At 34.9% G+C, this 24,768-nt stretch overlaps 1 protein-coding gene across 3 annotated transcripts in view; it reads right to left on the bottom strand.

Moving 5' to 3' along the window:
* The window catches only part of CSMD3 (CUB and Sushi multiple domains 3), a 383,091-nt gene that overhangs the window by 315,189 nt on the left and 43,134 nt on the right, over positions 1–24,768 (bottom strand). For all 3 annotated transcript variants that reach the window (XM_054385441.1, XM_054385442.1, XM_054385443.1), the window contains exon 2: positions 9,335–9,557. In XM_054385441.1, coding sequence (XP_054241416.1) covers positions 9,335–9,557 — 223 coding nt within the window. The remainder of the gene's footprint in view (positions 1–9,334; positions 9,558–24,768) is intronic.

Below are 24,768 nucleotides of genomic sequence, written 5' to 3'. Positions count from 1 at the left end.
CCTGACCACTTTCTCTAAATACCAATCTGAAAAAAGCACTGTGTTTAAACAAGTATCTTTGTTACTGTTTAAAAACAAACAAAAAAACCAAACCACAATGCACAATAAACAAAATTGTTCGTATGTTGAGAGTTATGATTATTTTAAAAGCAAACAAACAAACAAAAAAACAGCAACCCTTCTGGTTTTGAAAAGGATTTTTCCATGACTTAATATCAGTAAAAAATTTCTTACAGCTGCACCACATAAATCAGTGTTAAGAACCACTGCCATATAAATCTGGATCACATTAGCATAGTAATGAAACCTGGCATTACAGCATACTGTGGTTCTAAACAACAAGAAAACAATGTGCAATAATACTCTGAGAAAACATTAGAATTAATTTCCCTAGGGAACCATGTGAAAATCTTAGTCACAGAAAGATTAAACCTACTTCACCCAAAACACAGGGATGGAGAAGGAAAGCTTACATCATCCACAACAAAATGAACAATCACGTCAAACGTAACTCCAATGCTCAATACAGCCAGAGCTGAAAACCTATCAGAATCTTCTTGCTTGTTACAGATACAAACAGGATGATACAAATAGAAAGTTGTCTAGATTTTTTTCACTTGAGGGCTTTTTGTAATTTCAGCTGTGAGATCCTTAAAAGAACAATCTTCAAAGTGGCAATTTCACAGAAAAAAGCAACAAACAGGAAACCTCATCCCTTGAGGTTTTTAAGGCCAGGCTGGATGGGATTCTGAGTGATCTGACCTAGTGTGATGTGTCCCTGGCCATGGCAGGAGGGTTGGAACTAGATGATCCTTGGAGTCCCTTCCAACCCTAACAATTCTGATTTTATGAAACAGTAAATTTAAAAAAAAAAAAAAAGAAGAAAATTTATGTGGGAGTCATTAATTAGACTGGGCCTAGCAAGGTTTTACAGAGATGGATAAAACAATTTTACTGAGGAACATGGAATGAAATAGATAAATTACAGATAACGGTTTGAGAGGAAGGTGAAAATATATTCAGAGCTTATTTTTCAATTAAACCATTTGATGATTTTAACTTTCTGAGCTGTGTCAGAGCAAACATTTACTGAGGCACCAAAAAGTGGAGGCAAAAGTTAATTTTTGCCAAGTAGTTCCATCAAAAGTTCTGGGCTCTGAGACAGCCAAACATCAGGATCATTTATCTTAACATGATAACACCTTTGAGATATTACTTTTTTGCTCAGTGAAAATATTCTTTTTAGATTCATGCAGTTCTGTTCTTTGTCTCAGAATTTTTCCACCTTGATTGCTGGCTTGCTGGTCATTGTTTAGTCCTTCAGTCTACATTTCTCCTTTATTCTCCCCCACTCCCCTTTCTTTTTCTTTATCTCTTTATTGGTCTTTGACTAGCACTTACACCTTTTTACTTTCTCTTTCTTTGTAAAGGGAGAGTGTCATCCCATTTGATTTTGTTCACTGGTCCCTAAGTTCCCTAAAGTGAATCTTCTTCTCCACTTTCCATGCAAATAATGGAGAAAGCTAGAGAACCGTGGATGAGCTGAACGAAAAATCAATGACTCAGTGATTATCGGTTTGAAGGTGTTTCCAAAGTGCTGAATCTTTAATTGAAATCTAATCAGCTCAGTTTCTGCTCTGGTTGCCAATTTAGACAGAAAGTGAACAGTGATAGAGAAGAAAAGTACATGTACTTGGGCATAATAAACAGTCTGAGTGGAAAAAAAAAAATCAAAGATTGCCTCTGATGATAATGGAGAGTTTTGGGGGTTTAGTAAATGGTCCATTGCCTCCCTATTAAGAAGTCAGGACTGACTGATTCTAAATCCTGGTCTCCATCATTATCCGAAAAATACTTGACTAGAAAAGTGAAAAAGGAAGCTTTGTAAATATTCATTTGCTGAGGTTAGTTGGGAATGAGGCCTGAGTGACTGCAAATAATTCCACTCTCACATGTTTTAGAGGCTTAATAACCAGTCAAAGATATTTTGTCTCTGTAAGATTTAATCTAGAACCAGAGTTGCCATGTTTTTCTTCATTGTATTATTACTGAGTCTGCTAAACAGAGTGACTAATTGTTACGATTGTGAAATCAAAGTTAAAGAACTAACTCAAAGGTTAATTCGAATAACAGGATTTAAAACAGCAATAGTACATGCCAAACAGAAACAGTACTCAGAAACAGGGGTTATAGAGTTTAAGTGATTGTTCATATGAGAAAGAACTTACAAAGAACAAAAGGAGACACATGAATGAAATGAAATGGAGCTACATACAAAAGGCTTGGATTGAGCAAGGAGAATCCACACACCATTGTGGCATTTTGCCCAGACAAAACATTGGCACTAGCTCTGAGCATCCTGTACTACATCTTGTAGTACTATAGATTACCAAAAGACCGAGGAAGAGCACATAAAACAAGTGTTAAAGTTGGGAAATTCTCTAAGTAGAAACCCTTCACGAAGAAGGAGGTAAAAGTAAGGAAAAAATGTGGAGCATTTTTTTTCTTCTAGTTTTGATGAGAGTTAATATGAGAAAGATTGGACAACTTGCTGTCAAATAACATCATAGATTATTGAAAAAAAAAAGAAAAGTAATAAATTCGTCTGGGAGTTAGTAAAGGATGTAACATAGATAAAAACCTTCACAAAGAATAAAGATTAACATTCTAAGGACCAAAAAAGAAAGAGTCTGGGTCAGAAGAAAAAGATTACTGTGGCTTAGGTGACATGTAACAAGCTGGAGGTTGTGTTGATGTCAGCAGCACAGCCTAATTGCTGTCTGTTTGACCCAGACTTCTGCCTATTGAAAGAAGAAACACAGTATCAGCATAGTTAGAAAAGGAAATGGAAAAACAAGCTGAGCTATTGAATGAAGGCACTGGAATTTTAAAAGATGTAAATTATATCTTTTCTGCATAAAAAACCAGAAAGTTTTATAGGCAAAATTGTGTCTTCCAGAAATACACTTTCCCCTTTTAAATTTGAGAAATTTTAGTATTTCACTTAGTGCTACTTTTTTTTTTAAGTAAGAACATAAAATTACTAGAGTATCCTTGATTTTACTCTGGGGTTTTATACATATTTGTTTAAATTGTTTAAATGCTGTGAATGTTTTTTAATAAGACTTTAGATGAAAAATGTTTGGATGATGCTAGCATTTCAACATTGCAAAATCAATATAATATATATTATTCAAAGACAGTATTATATTGTCAGCAATACCTGGCATATTTATGATGGAGAGAGGTACCTGACAATGCTATGAGGCCAGAAGAAGACACTGATGGGGTGACAGCAGGGTGCTCAACTCATCCATGTAAGTGTTTGCCTACTAGCCAGGGAAAACACTCATCCTGCTCCTACTGTGGCCCTCCAAAACACTGAAGCAGGTTCAACTTCTCTGACATAGTGAAAGCAGCAAGTTTGGCTTCTTGTCCTGGCATATCCGATAGATTTCCATGCCCTTTCATTTAGTGTTACCTCAGCAAACAGGCAAGTAAGCAGCCATCTCACACACCTACAACTCTAAAAACATTTAATGTGAATTAATGATAAGGGTTCATTGTAATTTTACATATTTCTAGTCCCTTTTTTTTTCCTCTCTGGTCCTAATAAGTTGAACCAAATGAATTACTTTAATTTGATAGTCAATATCATCCATGCTAAGCAGAGCAATATCCTGTTATTCCATATGCTATGGAATTAAAAAGAACCAAGCAATCAACAACAACAACAACAACAAAAAAAAAAAAAACAAACATATTTGTGTTTAGATTTCAGCTTATTCTGCTATTATGTGCTAATGATTCACTTTTTGAGTAGACTGCAGTATCATTATCAAATTATGCCTACCAAATTCAAACCTTTGAAAGTATTAGGGTGAAGGGAGTATACCTAATTGCATTTAACATGAGGAACATACTGAAATTTGAAAGATCTACTCACTGATCTTCTGAAAAGAGTTTTTCTTTTCAAGTGCTTGGGGATTAAATGTTAAAAATGTAGGCCTGCTCAGGGAATCAGATGTCTTAGGGATAAGCAAATCATGAATAGAGAAAAGGCAGTTGGATATCTCCATTAATTTCAGTGAGTTTCTCCTATGCTGCTCAGAAGCACTCATCAGGTAACCTGTTCATTTGAGTCTTGTTTGCCTCAGCAGGGAAGGCAGATGAAAGAATGATTCATCTTGCTTATAAACAAGAGATTAGAAAAGATGAGTATTAGCTCACCTTTTGAGCACTGAGAACGTTAAATTTTCCCTCCACTCAAATTTCCTAAGAGGAAATTAACCATGAGTAGGTAGAGGAAAGTTTTTAATTCATCCAATTAAATTTTCTGACACACTGATCGTATTAGCATTAAAACATATCTCTGCAGATACAAGCTGGTCTTGCAGACCCTCAAATACATGTACAAATATGTACTTATTAGCATTCAAAAACTGCAGTTTGTGCCTTCATTTCTCATATTTTATAGATACAAATGAATTAATAACTATCACAAAATTATTATACCTTTTTGTTAGTAGTGGAGTTTTCTGTACTATGTCCTTTTGAAGACCACAGTAATCAAATTTTCTGATGTTTTAGACCAGAACATTCTGGTAGACTTGACATATTCTATTAATTTTATTTTTAACTTTAGCAACTATATAATTTTGGCTACTATAAAGTGGCTTTCCCAACATAAATGTATGAAAGATTATTTTAATCAATACAATGAGACAAAAGCAGACTGGATTGAATTGTTCCATTTATCCCAGTATAATTGCAGCAGGTGTGCATTCATTTGCCTCTGTTTAAAATGGATCTATATTTGTCTCACTGATTCCCATGCAATCTTATATTTGTGATGAATATTTAAATGCAAAATCAACTACCTGGCTAGGTAATAGAATAAGGTATTGGCAATTTTGGAAAAATACATTTCCTTAAATTGTGTGTAAGTTATTCAAGCATTTAAAGCTATTTTTAATGTAGCACTGCAAGTTAGGATGACTAATTAAAAAATAAAATTAGAAAACTATTGAGTGAAATTAATGTTCAATTCTAAGCACTTTACTCCTTTTTTCTTTTTTTTTTTTAAGGAAAAAAAAGGACAAACATTTACTGCTTGGCATTTTGTTCAGAAATATCCTTAAAAAATAAGGGGGAAACTGAGTATTATTTCAGTTGCAAAGTAAAATATTTGCACAGAAATGTCAGAAGTGAGGTTTCCATCCTCTCCTCTACCTACTTATGTACCATATCACTGCCACTAACACCACAGTTTAAAATTAATTGCAGTTTCTATACAAATATATCCCTGTCTGTGCCTCTTCCACGAGCCCTTCAGCCCTATTCTGTGGGAAGCACCATTTCCTTCTCCTCACAGCTGGACTCACAGGAGGGACCTTGGACCTGGTTCATCACTTGCCATGTACACAGCTGTTGATAGATGTGGTTATCAGTCCCTATCTCTGCCTCCTGGGATCAGCCCCTGCAGGACTGTGCCCTGTTGATGAGATCACAACTTGAGTGGGGTCTCTCTTGGTTCCCAGCAGCATCTCTCATGGAGTAGCTGCTCCTGCCACCCCCTAATATATGTAGTAGCTACTGCAGTGAATTATTTATACAATAAAAATTTTCCATTGCATGCAAGAGGTATCATCAGTTGACTTTAACTCACTTTTGCAAAGATGTTGATTTGTGTGATGTTTTATCAGTTCAAATTCTACCTTCTGTTAAATCAATTTAAAAGTGGGGTTTCTTATCACTAATGCAAGCAAAACTCTTGTTTCTCAAATTAGGTGCCCAGAAAATTAAAAACATGTCATTGATAGGCATCTACAAAAAGCTTAGCTGAAATGATTCATCTAGTAACACACAAAAAATGTTAAAGACAGAAGTTTTAAAGAAATGGAACAGGAGTTCTATCTGGAAATGCAAGACACTCACTCAGAATTGCAGCCAAAAGTATTAGCTGATTTCCCAAATAAGGTGAATACATAATTATAGTTTAAAATCAATCATAAAAAACCCCAAACCTTGATTTTTTTAAATTTATTTTTTAAAGGGAAGCTAGATGTATAAATGTGAAAGAAAGTGTACATGGAAGTCACAAAGAGAGGACAACAAGAAAGCCCTAAAAATAGTGTCTATAACATGACCCAGACAGAATCCCAAGTATGACATTCTGCTCAAAGTTTGGTTTAAATATAAAAAGTAATAATATTGTTCTGCAAACAGATTTTTTTTAGGTGATTACAAATATTATTTTGTTTGGTTTGGTTTTGGCATTTAGTTCACAGCTTTAAGCTGTTCTAAATTTTCTCTATTTATAATTTGAGGCAAAGATCTAGAATATTAAATATGCTAAATCAAGCATATACAGTAATACAAAGATGAAGGTGTAGTATTTACTATACACTTTCCATAATGACCATACCTGACATAATTCTCTTCCATTTGTTACTGTTTAGCTACCATTTAAGCCCATCTAAATCACTTAAGGTTGTTAAGCATTCACTGAATACCATTGATGACTGCAAATTTCAACAAGATTGAATTCTGTTGAGAACAATTAAGCAAAGAAGCACAAAAACTCTGTGACAGTGAAGTCAGAGGTCATGAGCTTCACAAATAACTGCAAAATCTTTTCCAGACATGTAAAAGCTTCTGTATATCAAGTAGGAAAATAAATGGTGGTCTTGTATATCTGAGACAGTTACACATCTTATAGATGCTGCATAGTCTCCTGAAAATATATTGTCTATTACAAAATTAAAGGGAGGGTCACTAGTGCAATCTGATTACACTTTCATTAATGGCAATAACTAAAATCATAGAATCCACTTCCATGTTAGAAAGAAACAGAAATTTTTCACAAGCAACAGTACTTTCATTACACTTTACTTACATAAAAAGCGTATGCAAAAAGAAAGCTCTAGGAAATATCACCTTACTACTTGCTACAACAATCTGAGAAAAGAAGTGTCACCATGAAAGATTTAGTAAAGCTGGTGTAATTTTACTATCACACTTTCTTAATTTAAAACCCAATTCTCCACTCAATTTTCTACTGCACCCACACACTGGCACAATCTTTTAAGTCTTGCAAAAGTAGTCTATTTCCAGACATATATGGAGGCTTAATCATCTTTTCCCTTTTTAAGAGCTGATTTATTCTATTCTCTATTCTACAGAATTTCTTATCCTATTCTTCCCTAGAATGCAGTGGCATCCTAAATATACAATATCAGATCTCTTGAGCATGCCAGGCTTCCTTGACTTTCTTTTCAAGATACTGACATTTAAAAAAATATATCCCAAAGCATCAGCTTTGAAGGCTTAGTTTAACATAATCGGAATCCTGCATACATACATGCATCTATAACTGTAGATAGGTACCTATGTATCTTTGCACACAGACACCTATACATAGATACAAACACACATGTGCACACAAATATATATAAATCTTCTTGGTAGGTTGAACAAGACATGCAAAGAAAAAAATTCTCTCTGCAAGATATTATTTTCCTTTCCCTTCCTTCCACCTTCCTAGATTCTAATGCTAATGATTCTTTTCCTCTTTTGCACTTGTGCAGAACATTGTTCACATGTTGAGATTACGATTTACAGTGGATTCACAAAAGACTTGACTGACATTGAGGGCTTTGTTGGACTACAACAAGTAATTATGACTACACATAAATTTTGTTTTTTGAGGAGTGGGCAGAAAGGAGGAAAACTACAGGTTCTTGGGTTTTCTAGTGAAAGACAGCCCTCAACTCTTTTAGTTATGGGTTACCTCTTCTTATGGATGGCATCCCTTCCTTCAAGGGAATCAGCTGCACCACTCAACTTGGTATCATTTGCAAACTTGCTGAGGATGTACTCAATCCCACTGTCCATGTCATTAGCAAAGATGTTGAACAGTAGTGGTCTCTATACAGACCCTGAGGGACATCACTTTTTACTGATCTCCATTTGGACTTTAAACCATTAACTGCAACTCTACTAATGTGGCCATCCACCCAATGTCTTCAAATAGTCCATCCATCAAATCCATCTCTCTCCTCTTTAGCAACAAGGATATTGTATAGGATCGTGTCAAAGGCCTTACAGAAGTCTTGGTAGATGACAACCTGACTTACAGAAATCAAGATAATTGATAGTAAAGATAATTATCAAATGTATGGATAATATATCTGTTGCTATTACAGAATTATTGCAAATCTCTCATGCTACAACCTCCCAGAACTGGACTTCTGGACCATGACTCTGAAGCAGACACTGATAAAGAATATTCTGTGACCTATCACACTCCTGACCTTTGAAACTGGTTTCTTTTTTTCCACTGTTGTAATCACTTTGTGTTAGAATATGATCATACACAACTGGAGGAAAAAAAAAAAAGAAAAAAAGAAAAAAAGAAAAAAAGAAGAAAAGAAGAAAAGAAAAAAAGAAAAAAAGAAAAAAAGAAAAAAGAAAAAAAGAAAAAAGAAAAAAAGAAAAAAAGAAAAAAAGAAAAAAAGAAAAAAAGAAAAAAAGAAAAAAAGAAAAAAAAGAAAAAAAGAAAAAAGAAAAAAAGAAAAAAGAAAAAAAGAAAAAAGAAAAAAAGAAGAAAAGAAAAAAGAAAAAAAGAAAAAAAGAAAAAAAGAAAAAAAGAAAAAAAGAAAAAAAGAAAAAAAGAAAAAAGAAAAAAGAAAAAAGAAAAAAGAAAAAAGAAAAAAGAAAAAAGAAAAAAGAAAAAAAGAAAAAAGAAAAAAAGAAAAAAAGAAAAAGAAAAAAGAAAAAAGAAAAAAGAAAAAAGAAAAAAGAAAAAAAGAAAAAAAGAAAAAAAGAAAAAGAAAAAAGAAAAAAGAAAAAAAGAAAAAAAGAAGAAAAAAAGAAAAAAAGAAAAAAGAAAAAAAGAAAAAAAAAGAAAAAAGAAAAAAATAAACACACCACCAAAACCAACCTATTCTTCCTGTCTTAAATACATTGTGGTTTTTGATTTCTACAAAGCTTCCCATTGCAAAGATTATAAAAGTTCCATCACTACTAAATCTCACAAATTGAGAATTCCACAATCCCATATTCATTTTGCATTCATTTATTCATACTCATATGCTTCGTAGTTAATTATGTTTCGTTGAGAATTTTTAAGAAGGCTAGATTAATTTTAGCCTGTGCTTTAAAGCTAAAATGCATCACAGTTTCTAAGACCTTTGTGATTAACTAAGAAAAGTGCACCCTCAAGTCTGAATAAGAAATAATCCATAATTTTAAAACATTAAGCTTTAACTATTTCCTCAACTATGTTTAATATATGAATACAAGTTGTGTTTTAATAATATTTCTTCTTTACCTTGTTCTAAAGTTTGCAGGATGAGGATGCCCATCATATAATGACAAATAATCATATTCCTCTTCTAGAGCAAAAGACTGAAAGACGATCTGTATCCTGTTTCTTTCTTCTGCTATGATAACCCATGTACAGTTTGCACCATTTGGATATCCATATGGAAAGCCAGGACTTTCTATAGTGCCATTAAGTCCTTTTAAAGTTCCACCACAGGTATAAATAAATCCTAAAAAAAGCACAAGAAAACAACAGTTAGCAATCCAAGTTTTATCAACTTTCAATAAAATCTATCATTAGAATCCATGATTCACAAAAAAAAAAAAAAAAGAAAAACATCAAAATACTTGTTTGCAAGTACTGCATTTAGAAAGGTAAATCCCATGTTTTATAACAAATGAAAATTCCACCCACCTAACAAATGTGTTTTCCATACTGTTTATGTAAAGACATATGGTAGCATCTTTGAAAATAAATACATATAAACAACATCTATGACTAAATTTGGTTACCTATAAGGCAAAGTATTTGCATCAATTCCCTTTTTTGTAAAGAGGAAGAGAAGCAGTCAGAGCAAAGTAAATGAGTTTATTTTGCTGCAGCTTTGATACAGATTAGATCTATTAACCTTCTGCTGCTCCTTCTCAGATTTTGGGACTAGAAGAGGCTGGAAAGATATTTACTGTGAATAAGTCTTTTTCAATCAACAATTTTGGATTCTAGAAGTGGTGTACTTCAAGACTCAATGTGAAATAGCCAACTATCACATCATTATATTATCTCATTTAAACAACTGCATTGTGCATTTGCAACCAGAAAGAACTTAGTAAGTTTCTCTAAGTTTTCTAAATAAAATACTAACAACTCACATAGTTTGACTGATCCTAGGTGAGTGTTGCTGTTTAACCACAGCAGTGAGCTAAGCCGCACCCAGCTGCTTGCTCACTCCTCTGCAGTGGGGTGAGGGAGAGAACTGGAAAGGTTAAAATTGTGAACATTTCTGGGTTGAGACAAAGGCAGTTTCATAGTTGGGGCAAAATCTGTGCACATAAGCAAAGCAGACTAAGAAATTCATTGGGTACTTTGGTAGGCAAATATTTAGCCATTTCCAGGAAAGCAATCATACCTAAAAGTTACATTGGAAGACAAACACCAGAACCCTGAAAATCCTCACCCCCACCCCCACCCCTCCCCCTCCCCGCCCCTTCCTCCTTTCATTCAGCTTTTGTCACTGAGCATGACATCATATGGTAGGTAATAACCCTTTGGTTATTTGAGGTGTGCTCTCCTAGCTGTGTTCCCTCCCAGCTTTTTGCCCCTCCCCAGCCTATTTGCTGGTGAGGGGCAGTATGAGAAACAAGGAAGGTCTTGACACTGAGTAAGCACTATTCAGCAATAACTGAAACGTCCTTCTCTTATCAACATTGTTTTAGTCACAAATCCAAAACATTACACCAGGAGCTCTACTGTGAAGAAAATTAATCCTTTTTAACATGAATATCCCCAATTTTCAAATGGCGCATGCATGCAAAAGCCAAATTTTCTTGGACCATAAACAATTTTCTCTATATATAGAAAATCCAGTTTCTGAACAACAAAAACAAAAAATAGAAAACAAGAATAAATATAAAAGGATCTTTCCCAAGTCACTGTTTCCTGGCAGGACAGTTCTTTGTACTCTTGCCTTCAATTCTAACGCTCAGTTACAGCAGTTCCTAAGTCCTCTATGTCCTTATGATACTTTTTCCTCTCCACCAGCTTTGCAATCTAACTGTATGTCTACATTCCCTCTCCAGGCTTTCACCTTTCTTATCTCTTCAATACTAGACTGGTTTTTCTGCTTTTTCCTTTTCACTCCCAAAGCTTTTCTTCCTCAAGCACGCTCAGAGCAAGCCCTCTCTGCTAGTGGAGGGATTTCATGAACCTAGAGAAAGAGCACAAAACACTCAGTTGCTCAGCAAACTCTTTCAGAGAAAAATGATATACCATTCATAACAAACTACAAACAAAGCAGATGCTGTCTCTTTATACACATGTATATATTTGAGCTCATTAAATCATCTTCTTTATTGCATATTCACATGCATGCCTTTTTATATAGCATTTAATTTGCAGAGACATGTTTCTCTGAAGCACTAAGCAGAAATTTCTTAAGATTCTATGTTTAGCATTGCTACGCTGTAAAATAACTTTTCTTGACAACAGAAGAGTGGCACATCCAATATATTTATCTTAGCTTTTTTCATATTTATCTTGAAATATGAGAAAAGATGCCTCTTATGAAGCATGATTGCTCTTTTACTACAAATATTAATGTATCATAGATATATAGTATAGAAAGAGAATGGAAGATCCTCCTGAAAGTAATCAGGGCTTTGTTTGCCTCATTGGGCATGTATAACAAATTTTACCTTCTACTGCAAATTAGTTTGGGGAATTCATTTTCATATCAGTGCCTACATACTTTCATTTGTTATCAAGCTTCATTGTTAGGATTCTGTTTTATTTATGTCTTTCTGCATCTCCCTTGTATCCTCCAACTATTTTTAAATCTCCTTTATGTGTTATTATTTATTATTTAAGTTCAGCTGTTTTATTTAACACTTGAAAAATCCTTCGGAATACACAAGTCACTTTACAATACTCAACTATTTACTCATCATAAGATCTTTATCCTAGAAATCTGGTACCTCCCACCAAATATATTGGCTCTGCCATTCAGGACCAGAGTGACTATTGTTGTATCTAAGTCAGGATAATTATCAATTATACACATACATATTATTCTGTTAATTCAATGTCAAATAATCTTCTGTCCTCAAAACAAAATAAAAAAAAAAAAAAACCAAAACAACCAAACAGCATTACCAAAACAATAAGAAACAGCACTTGATTATGGAACCCAATGTTTCATATTGAATCCACTAACTATTCCTGTCCATACATATATATGAAATAAAACCTTCCATGACATATAAAAGTTCCACTTACTCCCTTTATTCCATATCCAAACTGTAACAAAAGAGAGATATTCATATGCTGGAAGATCTAACTTGATATTTTTCAACAATGACTATCAGAAAGTAACACAGCTATGCACGTGTCAGAAGATAAACATTTCATTCCAAGAGAGGGGAAAAAAACCCACAAAACAAACAATGAAGTTTGATTTTGATAGGTAAACCCTTTTAATCTGCAAAATCATGCCAAGAGAATTCATAAAACATGCACTTTAATCTCTGCTTTCATATGCAAATTCATTCTGTAACACTCTTCACCTTGGCAGACCAACTTGGTTACATTCAAATTAGACAACATGCATTAAGTGACTGGTCTGATCAAATGTTGAAAACATGACATTATTTTCACTAGGCAAAATTCACGCTGAAATAACTGGTAACATACTGTGATCTTTTTTTCATCTACATTTCAGAGCTAGCATTCAAAATAAAATTTCCTTGCAAACTTTTTCATTAAAGAGAAGATTTGATTCAAAGCCTGAGATAAAGAATTGTAAAAAGCTTGAAGTTAGACTAGAAAAGAAAAACACTTGAAGTTTTAAGATGAACAGCACTCAATGTTCTTTAAACAATTAGTATGATTCAGAGTTTCCATTTTATTGTTTTCTACCAGATTTTAAAATTCAGATGTTTAATTCTCATCAATTTTACATAGAAAAATATTTCTTGAAATCAGAAAACACTTCTGGTCTTTCTGTTTTCAGTCATCCTTTGATCCATTGTGGGATTAGAGCTGCATCAGTAACATCAGTTCTATATATGTATAGAATTTTCATTGCTTTCTAACAAAGTGAGCTAATACTTACACCACATCTACACCCTTTGCCCTTGCATGTCCTATAACTGCACTCACACAGTACACTACAGGATTGTCTGCGTTTTCTTTTCTTCCTGACCATTCAGCTATACTGTGAATAAAATGTTTCCTCACCTGTCACCTTCCAAGTACTCCATATCTTTTGCTTAATATTCTTTGTTTAATGCATTATTTAATAATAGTCACCACTATAATTATACTGTCTGCATTAACATACTCACACATTTTGAAGTTGCTTGTGTATTTCCTTTCAAAGAGGCAGTTAATATTTGCTGCCATTTACTTCAAGAAAAAACTGAGAAAATGGAAGATGAGTTGTTCACATGTAGCTTTTTTTTTCTTCTGTATCTTTTCTGATATCCCGATGATCTTTCACCTTTCTTTTGCATCCACCTTAAAGCACAGTCAATTGTAAAAGTATTCCTTAGCCATGTCATCCATGTTCATTTCCTCCTTTTTTGTGTGCAATCTATCTGTTTGCAAAGTTGTTCTTTTCTCCCTAGTCAGTGGTTATCTTTCATTCAGGATCCATCAACTTTACTCACTTCTCTCCCAATCTTTGCATGCTTCTGCAACATCATTTTCCACTTGTGATCTTTGATCACTTGACTATCTTTGGCTGCAGGGAGCAGTTCATTTTCATGATGATTAGAGAATTCTCTTCCATTGTGCTGGATTCCCTTTCTGTTGTCTTGCCTTATCATTATGTTAGGTTTATCCTAATGTGTGTTTATCCTTCTTATTTCCTTATTCTCGTTTATGGTCCTTTTTTGTGAAACCTCTTGCTTTGTAGTTTCATATTATACTCTCCTATGTGTTTCTTAACACTTCAAAGTATATAGTGGAATGATTCAGTAATAGATTTTAGAGTGATTAACCCCTTTCTCCCTCGTTGCAATCCTTCCCACTTTTAGAAAAATATACAGAATCTTTTATTTCTAAACCATCTCAGCTTCTCTATTATTTTAATGCTTCTGACATGCCTTAAAACAGGATCTTTGAGCCCATTTACAAAATGGAAATGTGGACATGCTCATCAGATGTAATGACTGCATTTTACTTTGGACTGTATTGTAAATTTACCCTTTTTATTTCTTCTTATCATATTGTAGTTGTCTCCCATGTATGCTTTTCCTTTTCTGCACAAACCTGGTATCCCATCTTTAACCTTAACTTCCAACATTTAACTTTTTTCATATTGGTACAAACAATCAAGATCATTATCTCCTTTGATGCACTGGAATTATTTTCTTCATGTTCTCCATCTTTCCTGTTGCCTCCTTCAAATGTCCAGTACCTTGCGTACTTCATTCTTTCTCTGTGTTTTCATAACAGATGTGACTGGTGACTTTTATACTGAGGACACTCACTGGTGTCCATTCCTAACAGAAGATTACAACATCCTGGCTCTTTCTGAGTCTTATTTTCCTCCTGGGCTTGGCATGGAAAGCGTACATACCAGGAGCAAGCCCTCATTGCAGCGCATCAGAACTGAAGTACATTGCACCTGTGTCTTGCTCTGCAGAGGTGCAGGTATCCATAACAGCTACAATGCATTAAATGTGCTCTTTCAGAAATCTCTTCCTTGTATTCATGTAGTCCCCTATGCCTGTTTAACACAATACTCAGTACTTCAGAGAATCCTTCTCACTTCCTTCTCAGCTCCAATAGTAGATTTTACATTGAACTTTCTATCAGTCCAGCAAAGTCTATGTTTAATATTTTGCCTGGCCATTTAGGAAAAAACCCACCACTGATTATGTGATATTTTTATTAAGTTCCCAAAGTAATACTAACTTGCTGTGTTGTGGTTATGTCTATCTCTGTGTGTTGCTTTTGATTTTCTAGCTTTATTAGTCATTATTTTTTTACATATAATGCTTATTTCTCTTTTCTCCAGTCTAGAGAAATTCCAGGCATGCCTAATAAAGACTTGTGTAAACCACAGAAATCTTGTGTTTGTGAAGAGCACAACACAAGAACACCGCTGTAAACATCTTTGTGATTATGAGCTATTATGAGGGCCAAGAAAGTCAGGATTTCTTAACTAAATTGCCATTTCATTTTGGTTTCTTCTTAAAAGCACTTGCTTTCACAAACAAAATAACTGAATACTTACTCTCTGCACAGTTTACTGGAAACTGTGCCAATATGTAGACATTACAGAGTGTTCAAAAGAAGCTTGTTTTTAAGGCTTTTTCTTGATCTATGATTTGTATCTTTTTAAGGTTATGGAAAAAAGATAGATATACTTCTTTGGAAATGATTAAGATAGATTGCCTAGCCTTTGCATAAGATATAATGAGATGACAAAATGGCTTTCCTAATAATTTCATGTGGTTGGCAGGAAATTCTGTAACAAGCTCAGTGGAACTAGCACAGAATACCATCCAAAAAGAAGCTATCACTATAAAGTAATTATCACTGCATTTCAAGGACTTTATGGAAGTGCTGGTTTTGTTCCAAAGTATAAGTTCTTATTTCTGTTTCAGCCACCTTTCTGAAGGAGGTTCAGAAGTATTTTAGTGTTGTCTTCCACTTGTCTCAGCTGTGGAAACTGGAAGAGGAACAAAAGATTGTGCCTCTTCAACACTGAGCATGTTTCTTCTTTTAAGAAATAAAGAGTGAAAAAAACAAAACAAAACAAAAGAGCTGCTCATGTTCACATGGAAATCAACACCAAAGGTTTAAAATGGGAAGGTGCTAAAATAAAAGAATTGGATCTTACTTAACAAAACCATTTTTGTTACAGGTATTGAAATAAACATTTTTTTGCCACTGTGTGTTCCACAATAGAAAACTGTTATTTCTTTTAACTGAAAAAAAAAAAAAAAAAAAAAAAAGGTTTAACATGAACAGTATCACCGGTCTTTGAGGAATATTAAAGGAGATGTAACATAAATCTACAACCTGTAAGTCATTCAACAGAAGAAGATTAACAGTTTCACAGGGGTTCTACCTTTACCCTTAAGACTTAATTACTTTGGGTTTTACATTACTCTTTGACAGGATATAGTCTTCTGCTTCTGTTTTAAAAAGCATGACTGTAACTGCCACAGGTGAAAGTCTGGTTTCAACAGTCGACTGAAATGCACTCAAGTTTTTATCTCTACTATGTAATTAACTTTTCTTGCAAGGATACTTCAATACTTCTCTTTTGTCCCTCATGAAATATCCTGAATGTTTTACAGACGAGGAATCATCTGTTCCAATATAACTGTCTCCATGCTCCATGCTCATGCAGCAAAAGAAGGGTAATCTCTCAAATGTGACAAACATCTGGGAAATTTAACTACATATAAAAACAAGAGAGAACATTTGGAATCTCATCACAGAACAAATTAAAAATCTTCTCAGGGACTGAAAGCCTGCCATAATTAATACCCCTCACACACACTGGTGCAGCCAAACTTGCAGGGGAATCAGATTTCTTATGTTTGGGGAGATTGTAGATATGTATTAAAGGTGTAGGTGTTGTTTTAGCATACTTTTGGTTTCAAATAACAGAATTTCTGGTCTTGGTGGTATTTGGCCACCCTGCTTTTCCTTCTTGCATTTAAGAATATTTTCAGCTATGACTTCTATATTTTATTGTGAAAATTGCCTTTGTTAGTACCATAACCCTGTGCTCTTTTTTCTTTTTCTACCCACTCTTTTTTGCAGTTCTTCCTCTTGAAGAGTGGGAAGTAACCAGCATATAACCAGAAACTGATCCAGGAGTCTTCCCTGCAGCCCTAAAGAGAACACCGTTATCAAAGGCATGTCAGAAAATGAATTCATGCAGATTTGTGTTTGATCGCATGGGAAATTTACTCTGTGGAACTACCCTGTGAACAGAGATTCCACTATAAAAATAGGTTGTTGAAAGAATTACATATATTTTACACTTTCTTTTCATTGTTCCCTTTACTACAAAGTTAACCACATAACCAAAGGTCTTGTACTGTGTTTTATTTGTTGGGGTTTTAAAAATGCGTGATCTGGGAAACTGTTAATTTTACAACCACATTGGGATTTTTTTTAAAGTTTTCTTTGAGCCAACACTTAACAAGTCAAAATGACAAGGAAGACCACTCCCAGAATACTGTAAACTGACAACAGTACTTTGACAGTCAGCCTTCTCTATGTGACCTGCTTGAAAAATAGTGGCAAGATACAACCACTGCAGTAGCAGGTCAAACTAAATCTTCTGAAGTATCACAGTATATCAGAGGTTGGAAGAGATCTCATGAGATCATTGGGTCCAATCCCCCTGCCAGAACAGGATCACTTAGGGTAGCCTGCACAGGAGACTCCACAAACCCCCTGGGCAGCCTGTTCCAGGGCTCTGTCACCCTCACTGTAAAGAAGCTTCTCCTCATGTTGAGGTGAAATCTTCTATGTTCAAGTTTGAACCCATTGTTCCTTGTCTTATCACTGTGAACCACCAAAAACAGCCTGGCCCCCTCCACTTGACACCCACCCCTCAGATATTTATAGACATTGATCAGATCCCCTCTCAGTCTTCTCTTCTCCAGACTAAATAGCCCCAGGGATCTCAGTCTCTCTTCTTGGGGGAGATGCTCAAGTCCCCTAATCATCCACATGGCTCTCTGTTGGATTCTCTCCAGGGTCTCACCAGGACAGAGAGGTAGAAGAACTTCCCTAGACCTGCTGGACACCTTTCTTGATGCATCCCAGGATCCCATTGGCTCTCTTGGCCACCAGAGCACATTGTTGTTCCATGGAGAACTTGCTGCCCACCAGCACTCCAAGGTCTTTCTCTGTGGAGCTGCTTTCCAGCAGAGCAGCCCCTGACCTGTAGGTTGGCATTTAGTTCAAAACACTCAATATATTGCTTTTAAAGCTTCATTACTGTTGTTTCTATTTCTTTTTCTATATATTGATAAAGATTTTTCTGCAAAGAACTCTGGGTCTCTAAGTAGGTAACACAGCTTGAAAAAGTTACATTTGGAAAAAAAAAATCAGAGTAAATTAAGTTGCCCATAATAGAATAATTAATTAAGAATACTGTCAATGTGATAAGTATCAGAATTCTTAAGTAAGGAAAACAATCATACAATAAGAGTCTTCACTCTTGGTACTAGTGGAATATAACCAAATCTCCTCTTTAAACATAGAGGTTAAAACAAAAGTAACTTCTAAAGAAATTGAGATATATTTAGAGCTACACTTTTAAACTAAAAGTTCAAATGTCCAAAAAACCTTCATTACAGTGTTCACACTAATTGTAACCTAACATTAGACCAGTCAATATTATGATGACTTGAATTCCTTAAATTTAAAGCCCATTGGCATACACAGTGAATCTCTGTCGTTATATAGCTGGTTCATTAAAATCTAGGATCTGGGATACAGACTTGTTCAATAAGATTTACACAAAGACTTAATCTAGTGAAGAAAAAAAAAGTAAAGAAAAACACAATTACATCTGGGAGTTTGAAATCTTGCAGTAGTTTCAGATAAGTGACCAAGAAGAGATTATTACAAATCTCAAAAGCCTGTTAAAATTGGTACATATATAGCTTTAAAGAAAGAAAAAGGGAAAAAATAATAATTATTATATAATCCTTCTAAAACATCATAGATTTAGTCAAACTAAAGGGGAGGGGAAGAAGCAGGAATAAAATTCAAAATGATGAAAAAAGTTCCAGTAAGGATTCAGATAGGAAATAAACATTATCAAATAAATATGATGCTGGTTTGAAGTGACTTGAAGATTAGAAAAGACTTTGAAGACTCAGTGGTTGGAAAAATCAGGACAAAATTAAGGTTCTGTTTTAAGTTTTTCCCAAAAGAAATTAAAATGGGAATGGCACAGTATTTACTGTGCACTATCACAGACAGTCTTCCTTCATTTTGTTCATTCTTTCAGCAGAGAACAGATGACTCCTATGGCAGCTTAGATTGCTTTAGATGTAAACAACCTAGAAAGTTTTTTTCATTCTCACAAGGATTACCTTCAGAAGCAATGCTTTTTTTTTTTTTTTTAAGAAAAAACAACAAACAAAATGCTTCTTGCTTTCAGCCACATGGAAATTCCGATTTTTTAAACACTGAGGTTGTTGCTTTTTTTCTATGTATTTATTCTGGCCCTATTCAGAGACATCCTGCTTCATTGTAGAGGCTGCCAGATGAATTTCATACCACAAGCTGTCAAGAAGGAACCCAGCATATTATGGTAAAATGTTGGGAGCTCATGTGATTAACTAGGTTTTAAATTTCAGCTGGTAAGAAGTTTCCCTAAGTAGCTGTTCTTACTATGACAGTGAATTACAGAGAGTGGCAAGGGTGAGCACATTAACTGATTCATCCACCTCTGCCTACCAAGTGAGATAAAACTCACTATGTAGAGTCATCACCATCAAGAAAAGCTGAATTATCTCTGCCTGGCTAGTTAAAACCTGAAGCCACACTGTAACCATTTAAAGAAATGAGTAAGAGGAATAAATATTTAAAAGCATCACTGGTGTCTTTTTTTCTCTCTTCCCTGGAAAATAACAGTGCCAAAAAAACCCCAAACACTCCATCCTAGCATCAAAGAAAACCCTATTTGTTCTCCATATTCCTGCCAACAACATCTTCCAACAAAAAATCCTGGATCACCCAAACTTGGGTTGCAAAACAAAATTAGACGGAAAGGTTGCATGGAAAGCCAGACTGAAGAATTTCTGTATATAATAGCCCAAGGCACAGTCTTGGGTGTTGATTTCCTCCCTCTTAGCAGGAGAAACCTGTGCCTTCTCTTATCAAGTAAGTAAACCATGTAATTTGCTATTAAATTAAGTGACTTTACATCTTTAATTGACATGTTCCTTGATTTCAGCTTATTTCACCTTTTGGCAACTGTTTCTCCAAGTGTCTCATCCATCCTGTGGTAGTAATGCCTGCTTTCAGTAGCCAATATTTCTGAAATTAATCAGTACCTCCTGTTTCTAAATAATTGCTGGTAATAGTGCCACTGGCTTATGAATAGTCATCCCCTCTGACATGACAAACTACCTCTAACAGGAAAGCTATTACTTGGAAACAAATTCTACTGCATTGAAAAATTCTTGTAAAGGATCTCTGCAGACTATTAAAGCTTGTTCAGTTCTGAACAGGGAAAAGGGAGAGCTCTGTGTCTTTTCCAGGCTGAATCAGCCATACCCTCTTTATTAAATATTAGATAACAGCAGTGTCTTACCTAACAGGACGTTCAGACAGGAGGTGCTTGTTTGTAAGTCTTTGAAAACTGTGTTCTTTATTTCGTCATTAAAATAGTGAGCACCATAGTATATATATTAAGGAGCTTTTTTTTCCCCCCTAAATCAAAGACATGTTATTGTAGTGTTAGCTACTGATTCCCTGCTTCTTTGAGTAATTAAAAAGTTCTGATTATAATAGAACAAAGACTATACAGTCTTTTTCACAGGAAGCATTATGAAAATGCTTTACAGAAGTCTATATCCATGTATGTGAATGCACCATGGCAAATAGACTGATAAATACTAAGGCAGGCAAAGCACATGCAGTATAGTCTTCTCCAGGAAATAAAAACACACCTTCTAATACTCCACACTGTTGTAAGGAAATGCTCAGTCTCATCCTGTATGAAGTGCTCTAGATGCAGCCCTTCCATATTTTATTATTTCCTTTGTCAATTACACAGTGATATTTGTTATGAAATTATACAGTCCAAAAATAATTGGAATATACCTACTGTAACTATATCAAAGCCTCTGAATCTCTGTATATTTTCTTGATAATCAACTTAAAAGAAAAATGATGGAATAAACTATCAGTTTCTATACATTTCTCCTATATTTCTTCTCTAGCTATACTAGATTACACATTCACTTTGATATATGTCACTGCATTCCTTTCCTCCAGAATGACATTTTCTTAGTAAATACAGTGCTGGGTTTTGGGTTTTTTTGTGTTGTCATTTTTTCTTTATTAAGCAAATACATTGATTCTTTTTCTAGATTAGCTTCTTGAATACACACACATGCTTTCTCTTTTCCTTACTCTTGCATACAAAGTGTTCCAATCAAACATATAGATTCTCACTTGTGGCCTCTCATGCAAGGAGGGAAATCAAGAGCAATGGAAAGAACTTCTGGTATTGGCTGAAAAAATAGGAAAACTTGTACTATTCTCAGAAACACATGTGGAAAAACAAAATATGCTGTAACAACATTTTCTCTTCATATAAAATCTTGATGAGGTCTAATATACCTTTTTCAAAATGACTTATTTTTCAACAATGAGCAAGATTTGACCTTTTCAGTATGACTACCTTTGAACTGGATATGGAACCTGCTGTTGGTATTGCCTTTCTACAAGTCTTTCTCCAGTTTGAAAGAGAGAGAAAAAAATTATCTTGAAGCTCCTGTAGAACAGAACTGCATGTGTTTTGCTTTTTCTCCAGCTAGTAGTTCCATCAATGAATCATGACAAAGACATCCAGCTCAGATATTTCTACACAAAACCAAAAGACATCAACACTGCTATTTAGCATATTTCTTCTTACACTATTACTGTTGCTTTTTTTCTTTAGTGAAGAGGAGATTCAAATCTCAATGTGAAAATCTTTTTAGAGAGCTCAGTGGCATTAAGCTTGACCTATTGCTTACACTATTTTGTTATCACTATAAATTTTCAAAATATTTATTGAGATGAAACAGCATAGTTGCATTTATGGATTAGAATTGTGAATGCAGTAAATACAAAAATATTAGTAGAAAACAAAAAGTATCTGGCATGTTAGAAAAATGTATTGCAAAACTATTTCTGCTTAGTGTTACACACAAGGTTTATTTACAGAAGCATTCCTCCAGAAAAAAAATAATCACTTTTACTCAGATAAGGAAAATCATACACTACCATAATTCTGTCACTTTAAGACTGGAAAGGTTTTTTATTTTGCTTTTATAGTCCTACTCGCTTAAAAATATTCAGTCTTTATCGATATGATTTATTGTTTTCTGTGAGGCAGTGAGGAGTTAACACCACCAAGCACTTGCACTTTTCTGAGAATTTCCAAAGTCTAAAGAGGCACAGTAGCTAAAAACAAACCAACCAAACAAGCAAACAAGAAATGTTTGTAATTAAAAAAAAAAAAATACATTTTCCTCCCAAACTTAAAAACACACACAAGCACTTGGCTGCTTAAAAAGCAAAGTGTGACTGCTGTGATGCATGGGTTAGCTATCAGCTGCTCCATGAAATTTGGAATGTAACTGGATTCATCTGCATAACTGAAACACTCCATCTGCTGGCTTTGAGATGCATTGCAAAACTGCAGTGCCATGTTAATTCCCGGTGAAGTGTTCTCACATTTCCTTCAGCTCGCATAAACTGAGCAATAGCATCAGTAACATTTTTCACAGCTCACAGGCACACTCTGAGATGACATCAATAACTTGCTTCATATGATCATGTATTAACCAAATAATTTGTAATTATCCATAATTGTCTAATCTGTAAATCTTCCAGATGTTTCTGTAAATACAGAAATGCCACAAATCATACTCACACAAAAAAGTTATCAAGGTCAACAATGCCAGACTTATTTTTAGTTCCCCTTTTGCCTTGTTCCCATCATAGTATCTTTCCTCAGCAGGACTTAAGCTCTTATGGCTTTACAACTGCAACTCTCACTGTGTAATACAAAATATTTCAGAACAGATTTGTTCCCTGGAGTCTTCTAATGATGAGGCCCCTCATCTCATTCCTCCTCTGTTTTATCTGCTAATAAAAAATGTTATTGATTGACCTCATACTCATCTCTGGAAAAAATAATTTAGATGGTAATAAGGAGCTGCATTGGTCAGTCAAGCAATAGGAAGGATCTGATCGTGCTGGAGCATGTCCAGAGAAGGGCCATGAGGATGATCAGAGGGCTGGAGCACCTCTGCTGTGAGGACAGACTGAGAGAGTTGGGGCTGTTCAGACTGGAGAAGAGAAGGCTTCGAGAAGACTTTATTGTCGCCTTTCAGCATCTTAAGGGAGTCTACAAGAAAGCTGGGGAGGGACTTTTTAGGGTGTCAGGTAATGATAGGACTAAGGGGAATGGAACAAAAATAGAAATAGGTAGATTCAGATTTGATGTTAGGAAGAAAATCTTCGCTATGAGGGTGGTGAGACACTGGAACAGGTTGCCCAGGGAGGTGGTGGAAGCCTCATCCCTGGAGGTTTTTAAGGCTAGGCTGGATGTGGCTCTGAGCAACCTGATCTGGTGTGGGGTATCCCTGCCCATGGCAGGGGGGTTGGAACTGGATGATCCTTGAGGTCCCTTCCAACCCTAACAATTCTATGATTCTAATATGCATCTAAGGTCAGGATATCTCCTAAGTTTCCGTTGTACTTTCGAGGTCTAGGCAAGTGCAGAGGACAAACTGATGACATGTAGCCAGGGACAAGGGAGAAAGAGCACTTCAGAGAGAAGAAGCAGTTAAGGAAGAGAGAAAGATGCTACGGCTGTGCAGTTGCAAGTATCATCATCTATACACTCAATCCCCTCATCCAGATAATTGATGAAGATATTGAACAAAATGGAGCCAGTACTGATCCCTGAGGAACACCGCTGGCTGCAGGCTTCCAGCTGGTCTTTGTGCCACTGATCACAACCTTCTGAATTCTTTTGTGGAGCCAGTTACCAATCCACCTCATGGCCCAATCATCTAAACAACTTTTCTTGAGTTTAGGAAGAAATGGAGAGCTATGACTAGAAGGAAGGATTAGGCAGGCAAAGCACTAAGCATAGGGAAAAACATGTATGAATAGAGGAATTCAGAAATATGGGAACCAGAGAATTCTTTAAGATTTACTTTCAGCTCCTTTCTACCACTTTATATGTAACATTATGATCCTAATTAACTTTTTGTGACTCAATATCATACTTACAGAAATGGAACAATCATAAATTACCTTTCTTCCAGGATTACATATTTAAATTGTTAGTTTCACAAAGCACAGGCTATGTCTTTCATTTCCTGCTACTATTGGGAAAAAAAGTATTAAAAATCAAGTATTAAAAGCCACTGCTGCTAAATAATCTAATATAATGAATATCAGGATATAATGAAAACTTAAAAAAATCCAAGTCCAGAAACATGTATGCAACTTAGTTTTTATGGATAAACTTTTGTGGGCTCAACTTCAATATTGAAAATTCAACAGGCTTCAAAACTAGCATTAAAATATTAAGAAATCCTTTTACTTGAGAAGAGCCAAGGTGTGAATTTATTTACTACCAGATACATATTTTGAGATTTCTTTTGTCAGGCTGAAGAGATTCCTGTATTAGACATTAGTAAAGCAGATCCTCTGGGACAATCTCTTGTCACATAAAGGAAGTTCCTTGTTGTAGAACTTAATTTTCTTCTTTGTTTCAACAAAGATCAATTGTTCAGCTTTACCAAACATTTTTATGTTTCAACTAATACAGTTGGTTTTATATTCACTGCCATAGGTGAATAGGAACTGTACTTTAAAATGTTAAACAAATGACATTATTTAATAATGTAATTTTAGTTTGTTCAATGGATTTTATGGAAACTAGATGTTCCAAATTTGTGTCCCTTTCCAAAATGGAAGCAAATTCTGAAATCACAGTG

Source organism: Indicator indicator, chromosome 12, assembly GCF_027791375.1.
Source record: "Indicator indicator isolate 239-I01 chromosome 12, UM_Iind_1.1, whole genome shotgun sequence".
Taxonomy (NCBI): domain Eukaryota; kingdom Metazoa; phylum Chordata; class Aves; order Piciformes; family Indicatoridae; genus Indicator; species Indicator indicator.
The sequence above is the reverse complement of the archived record's forward strand: the minus strand, read 5'-3'. Positions and strand labels throughout refer to the sequence as shown.